Source organism: Opisthocomus hoazin, chromosome Z, assembly GCF_030867145.1.
Source record: "Opisthocomus hoazin isolate bOpiHoa1 chromosome Z, bOpiHoa1.hap1, whole genome shotgun sequence".
In the NCBI taxonomy this organism is placed as follows: Eukaryota; Metazoa; Chordata; class Aves; order Opisthocomiformes; family Opisthocomidae; genus Opisthocomus; species Opisthocomus hoazin.
Genome location: NC_134454.1, coordinates 87,821,380 through 87,842,148, shown reverse-complemented (window position 1 = coordinate 87,842,148; position 20,769 = coordinate 87,821,380). Strand labels below are relative to the sequence as shown.

The 20,769-nt window shown below is 48.4% G+C and overlaps 1 protein-coding gene across 2 annotated transcripts in view; it reads left to right on the top strand.

Moving 5' to 3' along the window:
* Positions 1-13,501, top strand: part of DYM (dymeclin) — a 243,131-nt gene extending 229,630 nt beyond the window's left edge. For both annotated transcript variants that reach the window (XM_075411026.1, XM_075411025.1), the window contains one exon: positions 10,691-13,501. In XM_075411026.1, the coding sequence (XP_075267141.1) occupies positions 10,691-10,840 (150 nt within the window). In that variant the 3' untranslated portion in view covers positions 10,841-13,501. The remainder of the gene's footprint in view (positions 1-10,690) is intronic.
* Positions 13,502-20,769: the final 7,268 nt, after the last annotated feature.

Below are 20,769 nucleotides of genomic sequence, written 5' to 3'. Positions count from 1 at the left end.
GGAGTCTCCTTCTCTGGAGATATTCCAGACCCACCTGGACGTGATCCTGTGCAGCCTGCTCTGGGTGACCCTGCTTCGGCAAGGGGGTTGGGCTGGGTGACCCACAGAGGTCCCTTCCTACCTCTACCATGCTGTGAATCTGTGACTTAAACAGTAGCACTCACTGCTAGAGATTTAAAATATGTGGTTGGCTCTGAGACTTGTGCAGAGTAGGTTCGCTGTGTCTTTGAGTATATAGCTACACGTATTGGTATATATTCATTATTCGGCAGGATTTTTTCCAAACCTACCGTTGTTCCTATGCTCCACAGGCTCTTTTAAAACTTTTCAGGTGAGTTTTTCTTTATTGTTAAAGTTTAAGAAGTTACAGAAATTAGACTAAAAGCTCCCTTTTCAGAAAATAAGTAGTAGACATTTGTCTCTGACAGAACTACTGGAATATTGGTTGGCATTTATGGTATTGTTTTTGCTCTTAAAAAGGGTTGATGAAGGGAATACAGATCTGTATTTTTTATCCAGAAGTTGGAGCAGATGTTGTACCCCAGGTAGATGAGTTAATTCTCTGCTGTCTTTACCTAGCAGGCTTCTCTTGTCAGCTGTGATATGTCCAAGAGGAGACTTTGCCTTCTTCACCCCTATTTTACCCTTCTTTGAGTTCCTCCACATTTTTGCAAAGAATCAAATTGCATGTGAGGAATTCGTTTGATCTTTGGCAAGTCCTGAGCCATAAAAAGCCCTTTTTTTTTTATCAAAGGGGTTTCCCCACCTCCCAGGTGATGCTGGGGCTCTGAAGGCACCGTGAGCTTTCTCTGAAGGCTTCTCGCAGATCTGCGGCTTGACTGTGCATGAGCCATCTTCCCCTGCCTGCTAAACTTCATATTTTCTGTCTTTGGCAGAGGAATCCAAACAGTGCACATACGGATTTAGGACAACTTAAGGTTTTTCCCAATTTGAGACCTTCAAAGAGTTCATTTTCCACCCCCACCCGATGATTTACACACTACACGAAAGTAAGTGAGAGGTTCCTGGCGGAGTTGCTAAAGCCAATTTCGTTGTTTGAAGTTTACATTTAGCATGCTTGAAAAGTGGCAGATTTTCAACCGTCCCATTCATAAAATTCTCGAAAGAAAAAATTCAGCCTTGAATCTGCTTTTTTTTGAGGGGGGAGAATGATGTTTTGGGTTTGGGGAAACCTTTGTGAGGTTGCAGGGTTGGATTCTGAGACTCAGGAAATTCCTGGGTGTCCACGCCCTGCTTTGAGGGTACCACGAAAGCATCGTTGACTTAATGGCGAGTTGTAGCAGAGCAAAGCATCCAACATCTGCTCCTAATCTTGTCACCTTTGCTTAGCAACTAGATGGATCTTCTGTGCAAAGTTGGCGGTGGAGGAGTGAGTTCTAAACACATTCCAGTTCTACCAGAACTGTTTGCTGCTAACGTACTGGTTTGCACTGGTGTGCAAAGCTTTGCACGTTATTCGAGAGAGGGATGGGTTGCAAGCCGAAAGGCGGGAAGCCAGGGCTTGAACTCATCTGCATCTTCCTTAGCATCGGTAAAAATAGGCTCTGCTGTTAAGAAATGCGCGTTTTCTGCAAATCCCCCCCGGTAGGAAGATTTACACATCCACTTCATATCGGTAAAAGTTTTCCGAGTTGAGAGGTTTGGCCCTGTTTGTGCAGCGGTGCCCTTTGATGCTACAGAGAAACGGGTCCAGGGGTTATTCCGCTTTTCAGGTTTTAATTCCCTAAATTCAGAAGCACACAAAGGATTTTGCTTATTTTTCTGGGTAGTTGCTGTGTGTACGTAACATGATCGCAAACTCTTGAGCCAGGTCAGGTGCTAGAACTGTTAGGGTTTGGGTTACTTGGTTGGGTTACCGTTACTGGGTTGGGCTTTCTTCAGTCCACCCATTTAAATCTTTTCATGGTTACATTTATTGCAATTTTTAAAAACATTTCTCGTTTTTTACCTGTCGTTATTTTGACGTGGTTCGTTTTTCGCTCTGATCCCATGCCTGTGTTCTTTTCCCTAAAAGGCATTTTTATTTTATTTTTATTTTATTGATTTTTTTTTCTTTTTTTAATTTATTTTTATTTTATTTTATTTTTGAAGAATTTTTGGCGTTTCAGGTTAAGCCCTGAAGTGAATGAAAGGTCTGGTTTTTTGTTGATAGCACCTCATCTACACATCATGCCTTCATACTCAACCTTAAAGTCTAATTACATATATCAGCCTCTAGTCCTTTTTTTCTTATTGTTTGACAAAGCCAGCATGGATTATGTTTTCTGCCATCTTGCGAATGTCCCTGTCATGTTCCTGTTGCGGTTCCCTGTCTCTCTGTGGTCTGGCAGCAAGTCACCGTGCTGTCTGGCTCCTGGCTGTTGAGCTGTCATCTTGGGAATGTTCTGGAAAGGTGTGTGTTCATCTAGACAATACGGTATAGAGAAATGGTGAGGAAATTGCAGTTACAACTGTAAATCCTTGAGTTGCGACTATATACACGTATAATACATGCAGTGTTATTTAAGGGTTAATGATGCTTTGATAGCACATAACGTGAGTCCTGCTTTCGTCTTTCCTTTTCTTCTTAATCTTTTCTTCCCGTTCCGAAATGTCTGCAGAGAGACACAGCACCTCCAAAGCTGAGCAGGGATCCCCTTGCTTGCTCAAACCAACCACGTGAGGGATTTTTCTCTGGATGGCCTCATCCGAAGCTCAGATTGGTACTTTTGTACGGTGCTTTTGGAATTTGTACAGATTAAAGACTGGGGATGAAGACAAAATCCATTTCTGTTTCAGCATTTGGAGCCGTTGCCGTTCACCAGCAATATTTCCTAGCCATAAGGAGAAGAAACAAGCGCCTGTGTCTGTGCAACCCTGATTCTCCAGCAGGGCTTGAAAGCTGTCCGTGTTTGCCAACCTAGCCTAGAAAGAAATGCCATCTTTTTCTTTTTAGCAAGGTGGTACCCGCAAAGCTTTGAGCTCTGGCGAAATATTTTGCTTTTTGAAATCATCGTGTCTTTACCAATAAAGATCTAGACACAGCTGTTGGGTTGATTTTTCCAAAATTGACTTGGCTTCTCAGTACTCTGTTAAAAAAAAATACAATTGCTGAACTCTCAGCAGAGGCATGTCTGCTCCTCTGGTGGTAGTTCACGTCTTACAGTGCAAATTCACTCTGCGCTCCCTGAGCATTTCTTTCCCTCCAGCTGTGGCTGTGCAAACCTTTACCCCATCTGGAGTCCTGTGTCCAGTTCTGGGCTCCCCAGTTCAAGAAAGATGAGGAGCTACTGGAGAGAGTCCAGCGGAGGGCTACGAGGATGATGAGGGGACTGGAGCATCTCTCCTACGAGGAGAGGCTGAGGGAGCTGGGCTTGTTCAGCCTGGAGAAGAGAAGGCTGAGAGGCGACCTTAGAAATGCTTCTAAATATCTGCAGGGTGGGTGTCAGGAGGATGGGGCCAGACTCTTTCCAGTGGTGCCCAGCGACAGGACAAGGGGCAATGGGCACAAACTGAAGCAGAGGAAGTTCCAGCTGAAGATGAGGAAGAACTTCTTCCCTCTGAGGGTGACGGAGCCCTGGCCCAGGCTGCCCAGGGAGGCTGTGGAGTCTCCTTCTCTGGAGATATTCCAGACCCACCTGGACGTGGTCCTGTGCAGCCTGCTCTGGGTGACCCTGCTTCGGCAGGGGGTTGGACTGGGTGACCCACAGAGGTCCCTTCCAACCCCTACCATTCTGTGATTCTGTGATCTGGAAATGGACATCGTGTATCAATGATCTCAACTTGCTCAAATGGTTGTATCTTGAGAGATAAACTTCCCTGCCCTTCTGGACCGGGAAGATTGTATCTCGTTAGATGAGTCTGGGTTACTTATTGAATTTTCCTCCCTGGGAGAAATGTTGTTTTCTGCTACAACTCGTGTGATTGCTTAAATGGGGGATATTTAGAATCAATAGATTGCTTTGGGTTGGAAGGGACCTTTAGAGGTCATCTAGCTTAACCCCCCTGCAGTGAGGCCAACCTGGCCTTGAACGTTTCCAGGGATGGGGCCTCCACTACATATCCTCTTAACCTGCACCTAGATTGTTTTTGAACCTCTACTTGTCATCTTGAGTTCTCTTCTTCAAACCCCCCCTGACACGCTGCTGTTTTCTTCTCCGTCTTTGACTTTGCCCCTATCCCTCACACAGATCTTTGAGCGCGATGTGCAGCTCGTGCTTAGTCTAGCAGGTTTCCTGTTTGCTTCCTTCATCTCCCCGCCGTCGTCTTCTGCCGGGCTGTCTGTGCTTCAAGCCTGAGAAGGAGCCGAAGATGGTATCGGGCGGGTGTGGTGTAGCCCATACAGACATTTTGCCAAAGCCACGTAGACTTTCTGTCTAAAGTCAAAGAGAAGCGCTCTAAATACAAAGAACCAGAGAAAGATGAAACAGCATTATCTCCCCAGAAGAATTAAATAATTGCAAAAAAATTCAATCTAGAAGTATCTTAGAAGCTAAGTACTGAGAAATTTTCGTCTGTAAATTGTGCCCTGTCAGAGCACTTCAACGCTTTAATTTGTGTAGAAATTAAATATATCAATGTTTGCGTAGGTAGGTGTATATCTGCCCAATGAACAGTGTAACAGCTATGACTGCTGAGTTGTTTTCCAGATCATTAGCCATGAATTTGACTCAGGTTGGGATTTGGGTGGACCAGATTTCAAAGTGGCCTCGTGGATTTTGCAGACCAGTACAAACGTTCTTCCGCTGCCCAAAATCCTTACAGGCTGGCATGTTTGGTGTGAGGCACGCTGCAGGGCTAAACCTTGCTGGGGTAAATATTCCTGACGGCACCTATAATGAAGACTTGGTATGGTGCTGAATCCAAGGACTTGTTTTTTTCCTCTGCCAGTTTATGTATATTGCTAATAAGGTCCAATCCTGCACATGCTCCCCAGGCAATACTACTACCATTTAGCTGAAGCAATATGAAACACAGAATTTGCCAGCATGTTGTTAGGTTACCGAACAAGACTCACAGAATGACAGCATGGTCGGGATTGGAAGGGACCTCTGTGGGTCACCCAGTCCAACCCTCCTGCCCAAGCAGGGTCACCCACAGCAGGCTGCACAGGACCATGTCCAGGCAGGTCCTGAATATCTCCAGAGAAGGAGACTCCACAACCTCCCTGGGCAGCCTGGGCCAGGGCTCCGTCACCCTCAGAGGGAAGAAGTTCTTCCTCATGTTCAGCTGGAACTTCCTCTGCTTCAGTTTGTGCCCATTGCCCCTTGTCCTGTCGCTGGGCACCACTGCACAGTAAGCTTTTCAAATGCGCACAAATCCCCTTTTTGGAAAGACTTTGGAGCTTTGGGTTGATGGAAAGTTAATGTGAATTTGACTCTCAGATGTGTTCAGAGTCCTTTGGAAATGGTACTTTTCTCCTAAACAAATCACATGCTTTCAAAAATACGGACTCACATTGGATTGCTGTTTCAGAAACCAGTGTTGCTAAGCAGGGACTCGAGGAAAAGAGGATTCTCCAGTTGTCTGTTAATCCAATTCTTTGATTTCTTTCTTTCCTACAGTAACTGCTGCTTTTCTTTGCTGAGGGCTCCTTTTCTTCCAGCAAAGCATCTAGATCAGTGAAGAAGCAAAGACTAACCTTCTCTCCCTCGCCCTTCGGGCAGCTCCATCTGCCCTTGCTTAGGTTATCGGGGTGGAGATCATCCACCGACATGACACAGCAGCTCTAATGGTTCATTTGTGAAGGGGATTTTTGGATTTAATGCACGGCTCAAGTCATCTCGCTCAAATGCCACTGAGTTGCTTGGAGCCGTGCCAGGTGCTGTTGGCTGGCAGTGATGCTATCTTCCTATAATCGTTAACTGCAAAAAAAAAAAAAAAAGAGAAAAAACACGCCCCGATGTTGTTGAACTCTTGCGGTAGGGGAGTTATTGCACCTCAGTTTCGGCATCTGTTCATCGGACTTCCTGTGGTTTTTCATCGAATCGTCTGATTGACAGCGCAGACAGGCTGCAAAGTTCTTGGTCTGTCTAGGTTATACCCTCTTCCCGACCACTAAATCTGACTTCTGCTTTGTCTGGCAGAAGAAGACAAGATAGGGCGCTGTGGTAGGTTGATTCACCAGAGCTGATAAGTGGTGTCTGTATTTCAATCGTGCAGTTGAAATCCTGGTGTTACCTCCGGCTCGCAAGTTTTCAAGCCTTGTCTTGGGTCGGTTTGTTGTGAAGTAGCTGGGGTTGTCTCTGCTCTGGTAATGACTGGAGAGAAATGCAAGGAACGGCTCCGCTGGACCCGTTTATGTCAGGGCAGTGAGTGCAAAAACTTAAAGAGCAAAGCGAGCGTGTAATGAAAAACTTCTACAAGGGTGTGTAGTCATAGGACAAGGGGGAATGGCTCTAAGCTAAAAGAGGGCAGATTTAGATTAGAGATTAGGAAGAAATTCTTCCCCATGAGGGTGGTGAGGCCCTGGCCCAGGTTGCCCAGAGAAGCTGTGCCTGCCCCCTCCCTGGCAGTGCTCAAGGCCAGGTTGGATGGAGCTCTGAGCAGCCTGGTCTGGTGGAAGATGTCCCTGCTGATGGCAGGGGGGTTGGAACCAGATGATCTTTCAGGTCCCTTCCAACCCAAACCATTCTATGATTCTATGAACTTGTACATCTTTTGACACCGTCTAGCTGAACCAATAGGGCTGTGAAGGTAAAAAAGGGATAATCTATGCCATGCCACTTTCCACCTATTGTTAGTACTGCCATTGAAGGTGTCTTAGAATAGTCACTCTTTTCAGACAGTGCTAAAAATCGGGCTCGTTTGGGTGTCACCAGCTGGGGAGCAAGTGCTTTTCGAGGATGAAGTTGGACACAACAGCAGCAAAGCAGAAGAAAATGGCTTTCTGCATTGCTGCTTTGACGTCCTACTCTGGGAATTCCGTTAACCGCCGTAAAATCCTCTCCAGTGCTGGCTGCGGTGTTTTCTGCGAGTGTCCCCGAGACTCTGGTGACCTGGTTGTTTTACAGCTCTCCTGAAAAATTCTTTTGGTGTCATCTCCTGTCTGGCTGCAGCACGTTGTGAAGGCTCCCAGTCGCTCATTTGGGAGCAGAGCATGCAGGAGAGAAATGGCACAGAGTTGAATTTAAACGTTCCTTGAACTAGCACCCCTCAAAAACCTTAAAGCTTTATGGCATTCTCTCCGTGGGGGGCTCTAGGATTTCTCATTTTTAATGCAGGAGAAAACATGGCCTCCTCACAGCCATGGATCTTTGAAGTCATCTGAAGAAGCTGGGTTTCCATTACTGACTTTGAAGTCAAATTCTCCACGTCTCATTAGCGTCTTGGGTCCGCTTTTACGGGGGACCATCAGAAAAGGATCACTTCTGCCACTACTTTTTTTTTTTATAAACGTACATTTGGCATTGTGTGTGTGTAATGGGAACGTGTATTATATCTCCCCTGAAAAGTCTCATTATCCTTGTCTGCATTCCCAAAATAACCCTGCAGACTGTTCAAAGCATATTCTGAGTATGAGCGAGTCCAGGCTGATTGCAGTGAGTTACGGTCTTTAATCTCATATTGATTATTACATTGCTACAGGACGATCACAATAGATGGCAACATTGATCAGTCTGAAGAAAGGCTTCATGATAAAATCAATGCATGACTGTTACTGCCTGAAAATATGAATGCTATCTGATATATGCTGTCCTTCCAGCTGAGAGATGATGGGATAGTAAGAGCTGAGCATCTCAGAAGTAGCTGTTGGAATTTCTAATACGATTTTACCCACTGTTTTAAAGCTAAAGATGTTTGTTAAGCTGCTTGAGAGACCAGAATAGTCCCAGACTAGTGGGACCATTCTGGGCTCCCAGAGTGTCTGCAAAAACAGTAGCTATCATCTGTGACCCTGACGGTGAAAGAAGTTATCTGTGTTTAATTCAAGTCAAATCAGCATCTTTAATCGCCTTTTTTTTTCCACCCCACCTCCTATTCCCTCCCAGAAGGACTAGTACACGCTGCAGCACTGGCGCACAGCCACCTTTGGGATGAAGAATGACAGCTGCGTAAGGGCTTTTCTCTGCTAGGAAACGTTGCCGTGGTTTCATCATGAGGTTTAACCATTCATTCTGCTGATGCAAGGCCGAACTGAACGCGTTCCTGTCTACACTGACCACAAGCCAGGAAGCATTTAGGGGGGGAAGTGGGGAAGATTACACTGAGGATAAGCAGAGTAGAATATCAGTTGTTTTTTTTTTAAAAAAAAAAAATTAAAATCTCCATGAGGGCTTGATTACAGTGAGGCTTAAGCTGCCGAAAGAATTGGGGTTTCCTAAGAAGAGGGATGGGGTGGCAGAGGTGGAGAGCAGGCACGGCTTGAGGGCTTGGAAGGGCTAGAGGGTGTGAAGGAAAAGAGGGATCTCGCAAGGCCGATGAGAAAGAAGAAAACTTGGGCAAGTACAAAACAGAAAGATACACTAAAGAAAGACCAGAAAGATGCAGTGGAAGGGAGCTGAGGATGAGACTAGACTAGGACATGAATGCAAGATACCTGAGAGTGAAGAAACAAAATGATGTGGAAGATTAAACAGGCTAGTCAAAACAGGCTTGAGGTGGAGAGGTTGTAGGGAGGAGGTAGAAAATGGTTTAGGGGTGCAAAAGGGCTATGGGAGAGCTTCTCTACCGCAGACTGCTTGTCTGACGCAGGAAATAAAGCTTGCTGATGTGTCTTTGAGGTTGTGGGCTTTGAAGTCACCAGGAGTTACATGCAGAAGTGCCTTTAACAACCTTATCTTTTAACTGCCTTAGTTCCTTAAACAGAGATAATAGTGCTGGAAGCAATACTGTCCTCCTTCCCTCCCTGATAGCTCTGAGGATGAGCTCCCCACACGTTCTAATGCCATCAAGTACAATAATGACAGCCACGCCAATGGCCAAAATGGTTCTTCTCAGGCTAAATGCTGGCGTCCAGCTAAGTTAGATCTGTGGTGAAGGGCCTGACCCCAACAGAAGCCAAATCATGGCAGCTGCAGATGGAGCGTGCTGGAAGGTGACACCACTGCTGCCTTCACCGTAGGAGATGGCGTGGGGTTGAAGGAAGCTGTCCATGGAGACGTGTTCCTCACAGAGCATAATGCGGGTGGCACCTTTGTGACTTGGAGTAATTGTATGCTCGGTATTTGCACCAAACCGCTCTGGTAAGAGCAGCAACACAAGGAAAGAGTGGAATAGTTTCCGTGTTTTCTGTCTCCCAAGAATCCAAATAACCTGGATATGTAGAAATTAAATAACCCTGAAAGCCGAGTGGCCAAGAAGTGACCCCTCAAAGGAGACTGTGCCAGCTGGAAGGGTCTAGTATCCGAACGCAAGGCAACAGGACCCTGTGAGCCCGAGAGAGATGATAGGGTTTCCCTTCATTATTCATGGGCAAAGAGTCTTCTTAGCCATCGCTGTGCTTGTTCTGATCATGTCACACCGTAGAGTTTATTCTTAGTCTTAGCCACAGCCTTATAAATAATAAAATGGGTCATGTTTTATCTTACCCCAGTGATCACTGTAATGCGGCTTTCAGCTGAGACTCTGCCAAGCTCTTGACACGGGCAACGTTTCGAAGCAGATAAGATGATTGAAGAGCGCAGTACAAAAGTAGGCTCGGCCCTTCCCCAAAACACGTGCTTCCCAAGAGTGATGGCGGTGGGTTTGCAGTGTTCCCGCTGCTTTGGAAGGGAAGAAAGGAGAGAAAACTGGAAAACTGAGGATGTGGCCAGTCTATCCAGTTAGGATGGGCTGGGCTGGCGCATCTGATGTGCGTTCATTGTGAAAGCTCTTTGCTGGTACTGAAAACCAGGGCTTTTGTGGAAACGCTAAGTGTCTGGCCTGTAATTTCCAGGAAGGGGAGGTATCTGTGTGGATGGGCGAGAAGGTCTACGTGCACAGGTCTTGTGGTTACAGCCTCGGAGGCTGACATAGGATATATGCGTGACGCATTGCAGTTGAGGAGCTTGCGGGGTTTTGCACTCTGATTGCCATGGTAATGCCATTAGCGCGCTCGTCAGCGACGGGAAAGCCAAGGTACAGAGGTAACAACCCACCCAAAACTGTAGGAGAACCTGTAGCAAAACTGGAAGTGGCCCCTGGGAGCCCAGCCATGCTTCCCACCACGCTTCTTGGAGGAAGAGCGTTTTTCTCCTGGAAACTTGTTGAGAATTAGAGGGGAAAAGTTAGTTTGCCGTAACGCTGGGTTCCTGAAAACGTACCACGGACCATATTTACCCTTTCCAAAGGATTCTCCTGCTAAGGAACTGGGTACAATTAATAGCAAAGTGCTTTTTAGAGAAAACTGCAATAAACAGGTCTGTACATGCGCAAGCAAGAAGGCTTTTGTGGGGCTGCTAAAAATGACACTTTTCCTTAAGACCTGGGTGTTCTGTGAAGGATTCACACCTTTAGTCTTTGCTAACAAGCAAATTGAGCATGACCAACGGCAAAAGGGCTGAATACAATACACCAGTGTCCCGTTCCGTTTAAAGGAGAGGTTATAAATGATGTCTTCGTCCTGTAAATATTTTCCTTCGCGTCTGATGGTTCGGTTCCTCCCGCTGTTTTTTTTCACCAGCCCTCTTTCTGCAGCGTTGACGTGAGGTGTGTGTTTGCAAACAGACATGCTGACCTTCCCTCAACGGGCTTTGGTTTCTTGTTGCAGAAGTTCCCCGAGCTGAAGTTCAAGTACGTGGAGGAGGAGCAGCCCGAGGAGTTCTTCATCCCCTACGTTTGGTCCTTGGTCTACAACTCAGCCGTGGCCCTGTACTGGAACCCACATGACATCCAGCTCTTCACTATGGACTCCGGCTGAAGGAGATGCCCCGGCCAAGCCAACTCAGCTCCATCTCCTCACAGAAAACGAAACTCTGCACCGCGTGTTAATACGTGACCCCTTCCAACGCGCACCCTCTGACCCCAAAGCTTATGGAGAGTGAAGCTTGCCACTAGCGTACAGCCCGACGGCGATGGTTTGGAAGCAGATTGCCACCGACACGTGGCAACGGGCTGTGGCGCGAGGAACTGCCGGCTTGTAGGCAACCTTGTCTTTCCAGTCCTATAACCTAGAGCTTGTTTGATGGAAATGAGGCCTTACACATGGGGTATGATGTTACTACCGACCACAAACCTGATTGTTCTTTTAACTGGACGGGGTAAATGAGGAAAGACATCGGGGGCTTTGATTTGGAAGCAGCGTTTGTATTTCTGTTTCTTCCAAGCTTCGCTGGGTCGAGCTTTCTCTGGTCTGTTGGGTTCTGCCCCAGATTGCTCGTTACCTAATCCCACGCTCTCGCTCAAAGCCCTTTAATTTGGTGGCACTGTCAAGGCTGCGGTCGTTAAATTGGTGCCTAAGCGGTCGTCCGAGTGACCCAAGCAAGCAGCATATTAATCAGGTTAGCTCCCAGGCAGATCCAGAACACTTGATTTCTGTGTCAAAATGTTTGTGGGAGGATTTTCAATAGCGAGTCTTCTATTTTTTTTCCTGGTTGTTTGACTGGCAAATATTCTGTAGAGGGCTTAGAAACACCAGAGTCGGGTCCCTTACAGACTTGTTTTACTGTGCTCCTGTGCAAAAGTTGTTCCTGGAAATGGAGGGGGAGGGGGGAAGGAGGGAGAAATCTCCAAAGAAAATAGTTATAAGATTGTAAAACAGACCAGTGTCCTGTAAAAACGTGTGTGATGGTGGCAGTGTGTCGTGGGGAGCCTTGGCCAAGTTCTGTGTTGAAAATCCCCTCTTTGCTATTAAAGGTTTTATGGCAGAAGTATAAATTCATCTGAATGTAGAATACTTCTCTTTTTTTTTTTTTTATGTTTGTTTTAAAGTGTCCTTTCCTGATATACCTGTTCCCACAACTGGAAGAACAACAGAAACGGCTCGGCCTGATTTTGAAAGCCCATCTCATTTTGCCAAACGTGGATGATTCCTCCTCTGGGGAGGCTCCGGACGGTGCCCGCTGCCCATGCGCGCGCCCTCTCCTCATCCTGCACCCCAAAACCAGAAATATCAAGGAATTAGTTCCGAAACACACACGGCAACCCCTTGTATTCGCCGCCTGCTCCAGCGTGTTCTGGTGACTGGCCTGAGGAACGGCCTGCATTTGCTTCCAGACAGTCCTTCCAGTGGCTTGACATAGAATTTCTTGCACCCTGTTTTGCTCCCTGAAGGTTGCGCTAGGGATGTGCTTTCCTTTTATCTGCTTATTTAGTGGTGGAAATCCATTTGAGTCCTACAGAAATGGAAATGCTGGCTTTAAAAAAAAAAAAGCTTTCCAAATTTATTTAAATATAGCTACAAAGCGACGTATACAGCCCAGGAACATTTAGTACTTAAAAATGGCAGAAGCTTTTGAGAAAAGGCAATAGTAAGACTGGAGATGCAGCTTTTCTTCAGAAAAATATGAAAAATGAATGAACCCTAACTGAGCTGCACGTAAGTTTGTGCTGTGTTTTAGAACGTGGGTGGCTTTTTGTCTTTGGGCAAACATGAATGGCGAATGGCTCTTCTTGGTTATCACAGTGATCTGGTTTTTGTCTTGATTAAAAGACATTTGGGGGCTGCCCAGCCTTTGTAAAGGTCGGGCTGAAGATGCACTTTGAAACTGTGGATGCCGAAGCTACCGCGATGGCTCCATTTCCATCTGTCTTAACCACCAGTGAGCGCCCGAACCTGCCCGGAGGTGAGCACCTTCCAACCCCCTGCCCCGGAGTGCGGCACGAAGGAGGGCTCAGCCAGCACAGACATTCATCAGCCAGATGGCAAACTGGAGAGAACCTGATTTTTCATCTGAAAGGGCGTTTTTGAAAGAGGAGGGTCTGAACATGAGGTAGAACTTCTTCACTCTGAGGGTGACGGAGCCCTGACCCAGGCTGCCCAGGGAGGTTGTGGAGTCTCCTTCTCTGGAGATATTCCAGACCCGCCTGGACGCGGTGCTGTGCAGCCTGCTCTGGGTGACCCTGCTTTGGCAGGGGGTTGGACTGGGTGACCCACAGAGGTCCCTTCCAACCCCTGCCATGCTGGGATTCTGGGATCTGATAGAACAGGTCAAAGCAGCTGCTGAATCAACACGAGAGTCGCACGGTAAGTGATTTCTCGCTGTCCTCTTGTTGTGATGACGTTGAATTGAAGTACAGAAGGGACATGTGTGTTCCGATCGCGTAATTTCCCTGTGCATTTAATTAATATGCAATGTTCCCAGGGCCCGGCTGCTTTGGAACAGCTGGAGTTACAATCCAAAGCCAAAAGCGCAGAGCCAGACCGAGATTTATGCTGAAATCCGTGCTGGCCCCATTGGCTCTTCCAGGAGTTGGAGCATTCTGTGGGTCTGGCAGTGTCCTGAAGTTTGCAGTCTGGCACGGTCACCGATACTCTGTTTTCTCTCAGATCTGTAAAGTATCACCTTAGGGATCCTTTTCATTACTTTGCGCGAAAGATTTATGATGCATAACAATAAAAAGGAGAATTTAAAACGGTAAATACAGGCTGTAGCTGTGTCTGTTTTACGTGATAGCTGCCGCGTGGTGATGGTTGGCCAGCGGGTCTTGGCATGGTCATCAGCATGAGGTTTTCACAACGTTCTCTGTGACATGCTGTAAAAAGAGTATTATTTTATTTATTGGGTTAAAGATATGGTTGTTTCAATCTGTGCTTGGTGAAAGAAGGGGCACATCGTGCGATGTCGTTCCAAACCCCGCCCAAGGAGGACTCTTGCCAACTCAACTTCCGCGGTCGCGATAGGCACAGCCGGGAGGAGAACGCGCAGCCGTGGGGCGAGGCAGAGGAGGGACAGGACTGTCCCCTTCATCCCAGCCCGGCCGTGCTGCGTCCCTTCCACGAGTCTCCTCTGCCTGTGCAGCGCTGGGGACATGGGGCAGCTGCAGAGGGAGTTGTTAGTCAAGTGGAGGTTGTGCGTGTGAAGCCTGATGCCCACGTCCCTGATGAGGGAGAAATTACCCTTCCTCACTTACTTGAGAGAAACTCTCATCTCACTCTGAAAAAGGCGGTGGTGGGTTGGAAGCTACAAATGGGGCGGGCATCATTCGCTTTGGTCAAAGCAGGCCAAAAACCTTCCAGATTTCGTGGCGTTTCTTGACCCTGTGAGCCTGAAACCGAGGAGCATTAGCAAGTTAATGGAAATAAAAAAAACCCAAACTGTTTTCTACGTGCCTGCTAGATTGTTGATTTACCAGTTAAACAGGAAAGGAAGAAGCAAACAACGCCCCTCACTGCTTTGGAAACTCGAAAGCGTTTGGTACAACCCCTTCTACTGGGCGGCTCGGTTTTTACTCTGGAGTGCGTTGTCGAATTCAGCCAGCTAAAGGTCCGACGCCGTCTGATAGCGGGTGAACCCCAGGCTCCCTCCTGACTGATTGGGCTTTTTCTGTGAAAACCCTGGCTGCTGTGCTTGAAGACCAGGAGGTTTTCTGTACAACTGCACTTCTGTAATCGCCTGACCACCATAAATCCTTCCCTGCCTTCGCCCATCAGCGGGGTTTTGGCCGCCATACCTAGCGAGCTTTAAAAATGGGTACCTCTGGTAGCCATAATACTGTAAAATTCAGGGTCCCAGCTGCTTTTGTGTCTGCTTTGTTGTTATTATTATTATCTATTATTGGACTTGATGATCTGAAAGGTCTTTTCCAACCGAAGTGATGCTATGGTTCTGTGATAACGAACTCTAGTAACGCACAGCTAGCAGCGCTTAAGGTGAGAGCAACACGCAGCAGCCTCGACAGAGCTGTCGGCTTCAGAGGAAGGAAATGTCGACTCGGCACGTTCCTGTTGGTAGCTGCGGGTTCTCCCCCTCCTCCCCGAGCCCAGATCGGGGTGCTGAGATCCAGATCAGGGCGCTGATCTTGCTACAGCTGTTCGGTTTGTGGAGCTTTTGCTTGCACCGAACGTTGCACGAAAGTTTTTGAGGTCTCTCCAGCCGATATTAGTGGGTTAAATTCTGTGTCAGGCATGTACCCGCGCCCTGAAGGCTCCAGGAGGACTCTTTTCTCTTTCATTACACAACAGATCATCCATAACGTTGTCTTCAGCAGCATGACACTGACCCAATCATTTTTAACATTTCTGGCAGTCAAATGTCACATGTCATTTAAAGGGGAGGCAAATATCAATCCCTGCAGTCAGCTGGTCAGACAGGAGCAATGTTCTCGGGAGACAGCCTCCAGATCCATCTGCTGGATCCATCCACACTGCTCCGTCTTCACCATTAAGAACTGGTTGGGGGCAGCCAGTTGGGTCCACTGCCAAAGAGCTCTTAGCAGCAAACTTCCTCAGGGTGTCCTGAGCATCTGGATGATGAAGCATCAGCACCTGGGCATCTTCTAGCAGAAGCCGTGGTGGCCATGGGCTCTCAGTATGGTACAGATGTCCCTGGAGACTGAATTCTGCGGGGAAGGATGTCCCGGGTGTCGCAAGGTTGGTTGTCCGGTTTATGCTGGATGGGGCTGGCAATTATTGTGGGCTTGGCTAGCAGGCTTTTAACTCCACAAACTGTTCATTCATGGTGCATTCGCGACGTTCAGATTCAGCGACAGCTCTCTGGGGCGTCAGCAGGAGGATGGGTTTGGGGAAAGGATCATGAAAGCAGGGAGTTTGCCTTTTTTTTTCCCCCTTTTAAGGAAAGGAGACTGTTGGCAGGACGTCCCCAGGCCGCTGTGGCATCACTGAGCGGGACACTGCCCGAGTGCTCCGGGGCTATCCTCCCTCCGCGTGAGAAGTCACCACCTCCACAGTGTCACATGTCACGCTGATAACAGCTCTGTAAAGGGAGGTGATTCTGCCCCTGGACTCCGCTCTCATGAGACCCCACCTGCAGTCCTGCATCCAGCGCTGGAGTCCCCAACAAAAGAAGGACATGGATGTGTTGGAACGGGTCCAGAGAAGGGCCACGAAGATGATCCGAGGGCTGGAGCACCTCTCCTACGAGGACAGGCTGAGGGAGCTGGGGCTGTTCAGCCTGGAGAAGAGAAGGCTGAGAGGGGACCTTAGAGCAGCTGCCAGTGCCTGGAGGGGCCGACAGGAAGGATGGAGAGGAGCTTTTCACAAGGGTGTGTAGTGATAGGAGAAGGGGGAACGGCTCTAAACTAAAAGAGGGCAGATTGAGATGAGATATTAGGAAGAAATTCTTCCCCATGAGGGTGGTGAGGCCCTGGCCCAGGTTGCCCAGAGAAGCTGTGGCTGCCCCCTCCCTGGCAGGGTTCAAGGCCAGGTTGGATGGAGCTCTGAGCACCCTGGTCTGGTGGAAGATGTCCCTGCTGATGGCAGGGGGGTTGGAACCAGATGATCTTTAAGGTCCCTTTCAACCCAAACCATTCTATGATTCTGTGATTCTAAGATAATGCTATTTCAAAGGCAAAAGGGCGACTCTTACAAACTCATTTGGCCAGGACGGCAGAGCCGTACTTCTGCCGTGACTTCAGGTATGACGACTTGTTAGGAGCAAAGCGGGGAGGTGCTGTGGGCCATGGAGGCAACGATTTCAGGTAATCATGGAAATGGCTGCATGTTTGCGTGAGCTGGGGGTCTCAAAAGCAGCAGCACGTGAGCTGCGTCCCAACTTTGCATGTTCCTGACGATGGATTTTTGGCATCCCTCACTGGGAAGACCTGGGGCCGCTCTGGAGTAACAGCATTGTAAATACTTTGCTCTTTGAGAGCGGTTAACCCTGAACAGCAAGGCTCCAGCTGAGCTTACAGCACGAAAAGCTTGTCAGCATTTAATCATCGATGCTAGGTTATTGCTGGATGGATGCTTTTGCTATGGTAGGGCTATGCCGCCTTCTTGCAAACAAATTACTTCAAGTAGCCGTGTTTAATATTGAAGGCGCCTCTACCACCCACGGGTTGTGCCAACACTTGCACGTACTCAGATAAATGAAAATGTCACGATCGGTGAATCCCTCCAAATCACAAATCACATACAGCACTGCGCTGCCAAACGGGGACAATTCGAGTGAGAGATTTAAAGAAGAGAGATCATTTTATTTTTTTTATTTTAATGCTGCTGAAGCGCCCGGCATAATCCTTGGTCATCGCTTTAAAAACTGTCTTAAAATTAATCCAAAAGGAATATGTCTTGGCAGACGTGATGAAGTGTTCAGTCGTACATAAAGTTTTCACCAGCTGCCTTGGCAAACTAAATGGCAGACTTCAGTCCTCCGTATAGTCACTTTGTGCTGCTGAAAACCCTGAATCTGATGGCACCGGGAGAAAACTGGGGGTCTCTGAGTATCTGGAGAGGAGCTACAGAACGGTGACATCCCTGATGATGCTCTCCCAGACCCTCCTCCCATTTAGGAAACGACAAAACAAATTCTTTTCAAAGAGCAAACCAGCTTATTAAAAACTGGCAATTTAAAGTAGGAGCAGCTGTCCTCGCCCTGCTGCTTCTATTTTTATCCCCAAAGCCACTGTCGGGGTCCGTCCCCGCTCCTGGCACAGCTCCTGCATCCCAATCTGCCGTGCCCCCCCCCTCCATGAATCCTGCCCAGCGCGGGTGCTGGGGGCGCAGGGGACCTGGGGTGCTCAGCTGTATCATCCATATCAACCAGAGAAGAACGGGAATAAACCATCCAGGGACAAAACTGGATCTGGGAATTCCAAGCCTCTTCGAAACCGGGTGCTTGAGGACCCCGCTGGCCTCTTCAGGTGGGGTCTGAGCCAGCAAAACCAGTGGGGACAAAGCGGCTGGACCCAGGATGGTGGCTGGGCGAACAGGGAATAACTGGTGGGCGAAGTATTGGTGGCTGGGAATTGCCTAAGAAAGTGGAGTTTTTTCCTAATGCAGCCTTGTGTGTTTTGTCGCTCGCTGTTTGTGCTGTTCCTACAGGGAGGAAGAACCCACCTTCGTTCCTGGAGATGGGATATTCAGTGTATTTACTTGGCTGAGCTTCAGATTAAATATTCTGCCTAGTGCCTTGCATCTTCTACACATCTCTGCGGTGCCGAGCGGCAGAGAGCGCGCAGCAACAGAGCCATTTTCACCCTGAAACCAAGCTCTTTGTCATGGCTCCAGGAAAAAAAACAACCCCTCAACCTTCCGCAAGAAAAAGCAGCTTTGGCGTCTGCAATCTTGCAGGTTTCTCCCAACTGAAATACGAAGTGAAAATTAAATTTAAATTTTTTTCTTTCTCCTAAATCAAATCTCGCAGGCGCCAATTGCCCTTTAAAAGGTCAACCTTTTAGCCCTCAAAATACGTAATCAATACATTATTGACCTAAACAATAGCCATAAACTTCTGGCTGCCTTCATCTCCTCGCTTGGCTTCTCCTCCCTCCTGGCAGAGCAAGTTTGGGCCAGGAAAGTGGCAGCTCCTGATGAAGGTGGCATGGAGAATGTTCATAAAACCTCGCACGAGCATCACCAGAGCCATGCAAGGTAGGATTGCCTCCTTTCTTTCTTTCGTTCTCTTTCTTGCTTGCTTTGGTGTCCTGGAGGACTTGTTAGCAGTTTCAGAGGCCGCTTGCACATCTTACAGAACCACTACTGTAGGACCAAAGAAATTGGGTTGAACAAATTTTGTCCTGGTTGTTTGAGTCTGGCCAGTTTCAGGCTGGCAACCGTTTCTGGTGGAGCACCTAGTCTGCTTGGGAGGTGGATCTGCAGCATGTCCATCCCTAACATAGACCCAGAAGATGTTTGCCAGTAGCACACCTTTCACTCATCACAGTGTTGCGTTTGTCTGTTCAATTAGGTGGGCTACATGGGACGTACAACCACACCAGAGCCACACCAGCGCACATCAGCACCAAGACCAGAAGGGCCATGGCCAGGTCACTGTGGCCACCAGGACCAAGGGTGACCTTGAGAGGACGGGGGTGACACTGTCCTGAAAAGTGACCCTATACCAGGGAAGAAAGGGGCAGAGTTTGGCCCGTGGCTCCTCACAGCAGGGAAGGAGGTAGGAGGCTGGAGCATGGGAACAGGTGAGTTGATACTAAGTATGAGGGTACCAACCCCTCTGTGCTAGAGACAGATGGCAGAGGGCTTTCTTGACAATTTGCAGAAGAAACAGCCATTTTCAAGAGATGCCTGCACATACAGGTGATAGTCCAGTAAGTCCATGGATGAGCAGCGCTAGAGAATAAACCAGAAACCGTGGTCCTGACCAAAAGTGGTCCTGACCCACACTGGTCCTGACCCAAACGTGGTCCTGACCCAAAGAAGCTCAGGGTTTTTTAAGCTAAAAGAGGGGAGATTTGGACTAGGTATAAGGAAGAAACTTTTTACAGTGAGGGTGATGAGGGACTGGCACAGGTTGCCTGTTGAGGTGGTCGATGCCCTGTCCCTGGAAACATTCCAGGCCAGGTTGAACAGAGCTCTGAGCAACCTGATCTGGGTGAAGCTGTCCCTGCTCATGGCAGGGTGGTTGGACTAGATGTCCTTCAAGGGTCCCTTCCACCCCAAACCATTCCATGATTCTCCACTCTGTGACCCAAAGAGCTAATAGTCACTGATCAGGAAAGGACCAAGATTAGACAGGCAGCTTGGATGTCTGTGTGTATATATAGGATGTGGATATGTAGATGTCAGAATGCCATACTGTTATTATTCATTATTCTACGGTAGACTATAAGATGGCCCCCTTTCACGGTACCACCCTACCTGCTGAAGGGCCAGGAGTGGAGACACAGCGCTGGCTGGGTTTGGTGGGTGCCTGGTGGTACGCTACATATATAAAGAGGTGAAGGGTGAGTAGTGACTACAGGTAGCATCTCAGCCGCGTTTGGGCAGGACTTTTAGGGGATGCCAGGCTTTTCCCAGGCTGGTTGAAGCCATCCCAGCCGAGCTGGCGACCACGCTGGGGCTTCGGAGGGCAGCAGGAGGGTGCGGGAGCCGCGGGCGGCGAGGCAGTGCACCCCGTGTAATGAGGCTGCCGATGACGGATTTACCTCCTCTATTACCTTGTGCGGCGCGTATGTTTATGTTGTGGCTACGAGCATTAAACCAGGGCAGATTAGTTGTGTTTGTGCAGCTGCCAAGCTCGCTGTTGTGACATTTCCATCTGCCTCGCTGTTGTATAACCCTCTGCTCCCGCTGAAATGAAGAGCAAGGAAGAAATCCCCTCCTTCCCCGCTCCTCGTGACGGGGCTGGCAGGGCAGCTTATCCCCCAGCCCTCGGCACTGAGTCCCGAAGCCCTCCCTCCAACCTAGACCTGAAGTCCTGTGTCTTGCCACATGGCCTTGGGCTATCCAGCAGCCAACAGACAGCAAAAATGCTTTTTGTGCTGATGTATTTCAGCATCACAACTGGCTCTGATAAGCCAGTTTTTTTTTCCCCTCTACACTGCCCTAGTGAGGCCCCATCTGCAGTACTGTGTCCAGTGCTGGGCTCCCCACTTCAAGAAAAATGAGGAGCTACTGGAGAGAGTCCAGCTCAGGGCTACGAGGATGAGGAGGGGACTGGAGCATCTCTCCTACGAGGAAAGGCTGAGGGAGCTGGGCTTGTTCAGCCTGGAGAAGAGAAGGCTGAGAGGGGACCTTAGAAATGCCTACAAATATCTGCAGGGTGGGTGTCAGGAGGATGGGGCCAGACTCTTTTCAGTGGTGCCCAGCGACAGGACAAGGGGCAATGGGCACAAACTGAAGCAGAGGAAGTTCCATCTGAACATGAGGAAGAACTTCTTCCCTCTGAGGGTGACGGAGCCCTGGCCCAGGCTGCCCAGGGAGGCTGTGGAGTCTCATTCTCTGGAGGTATTCAAGCCCCACCTGGACGCAGTCCTGTGCAGCCTACT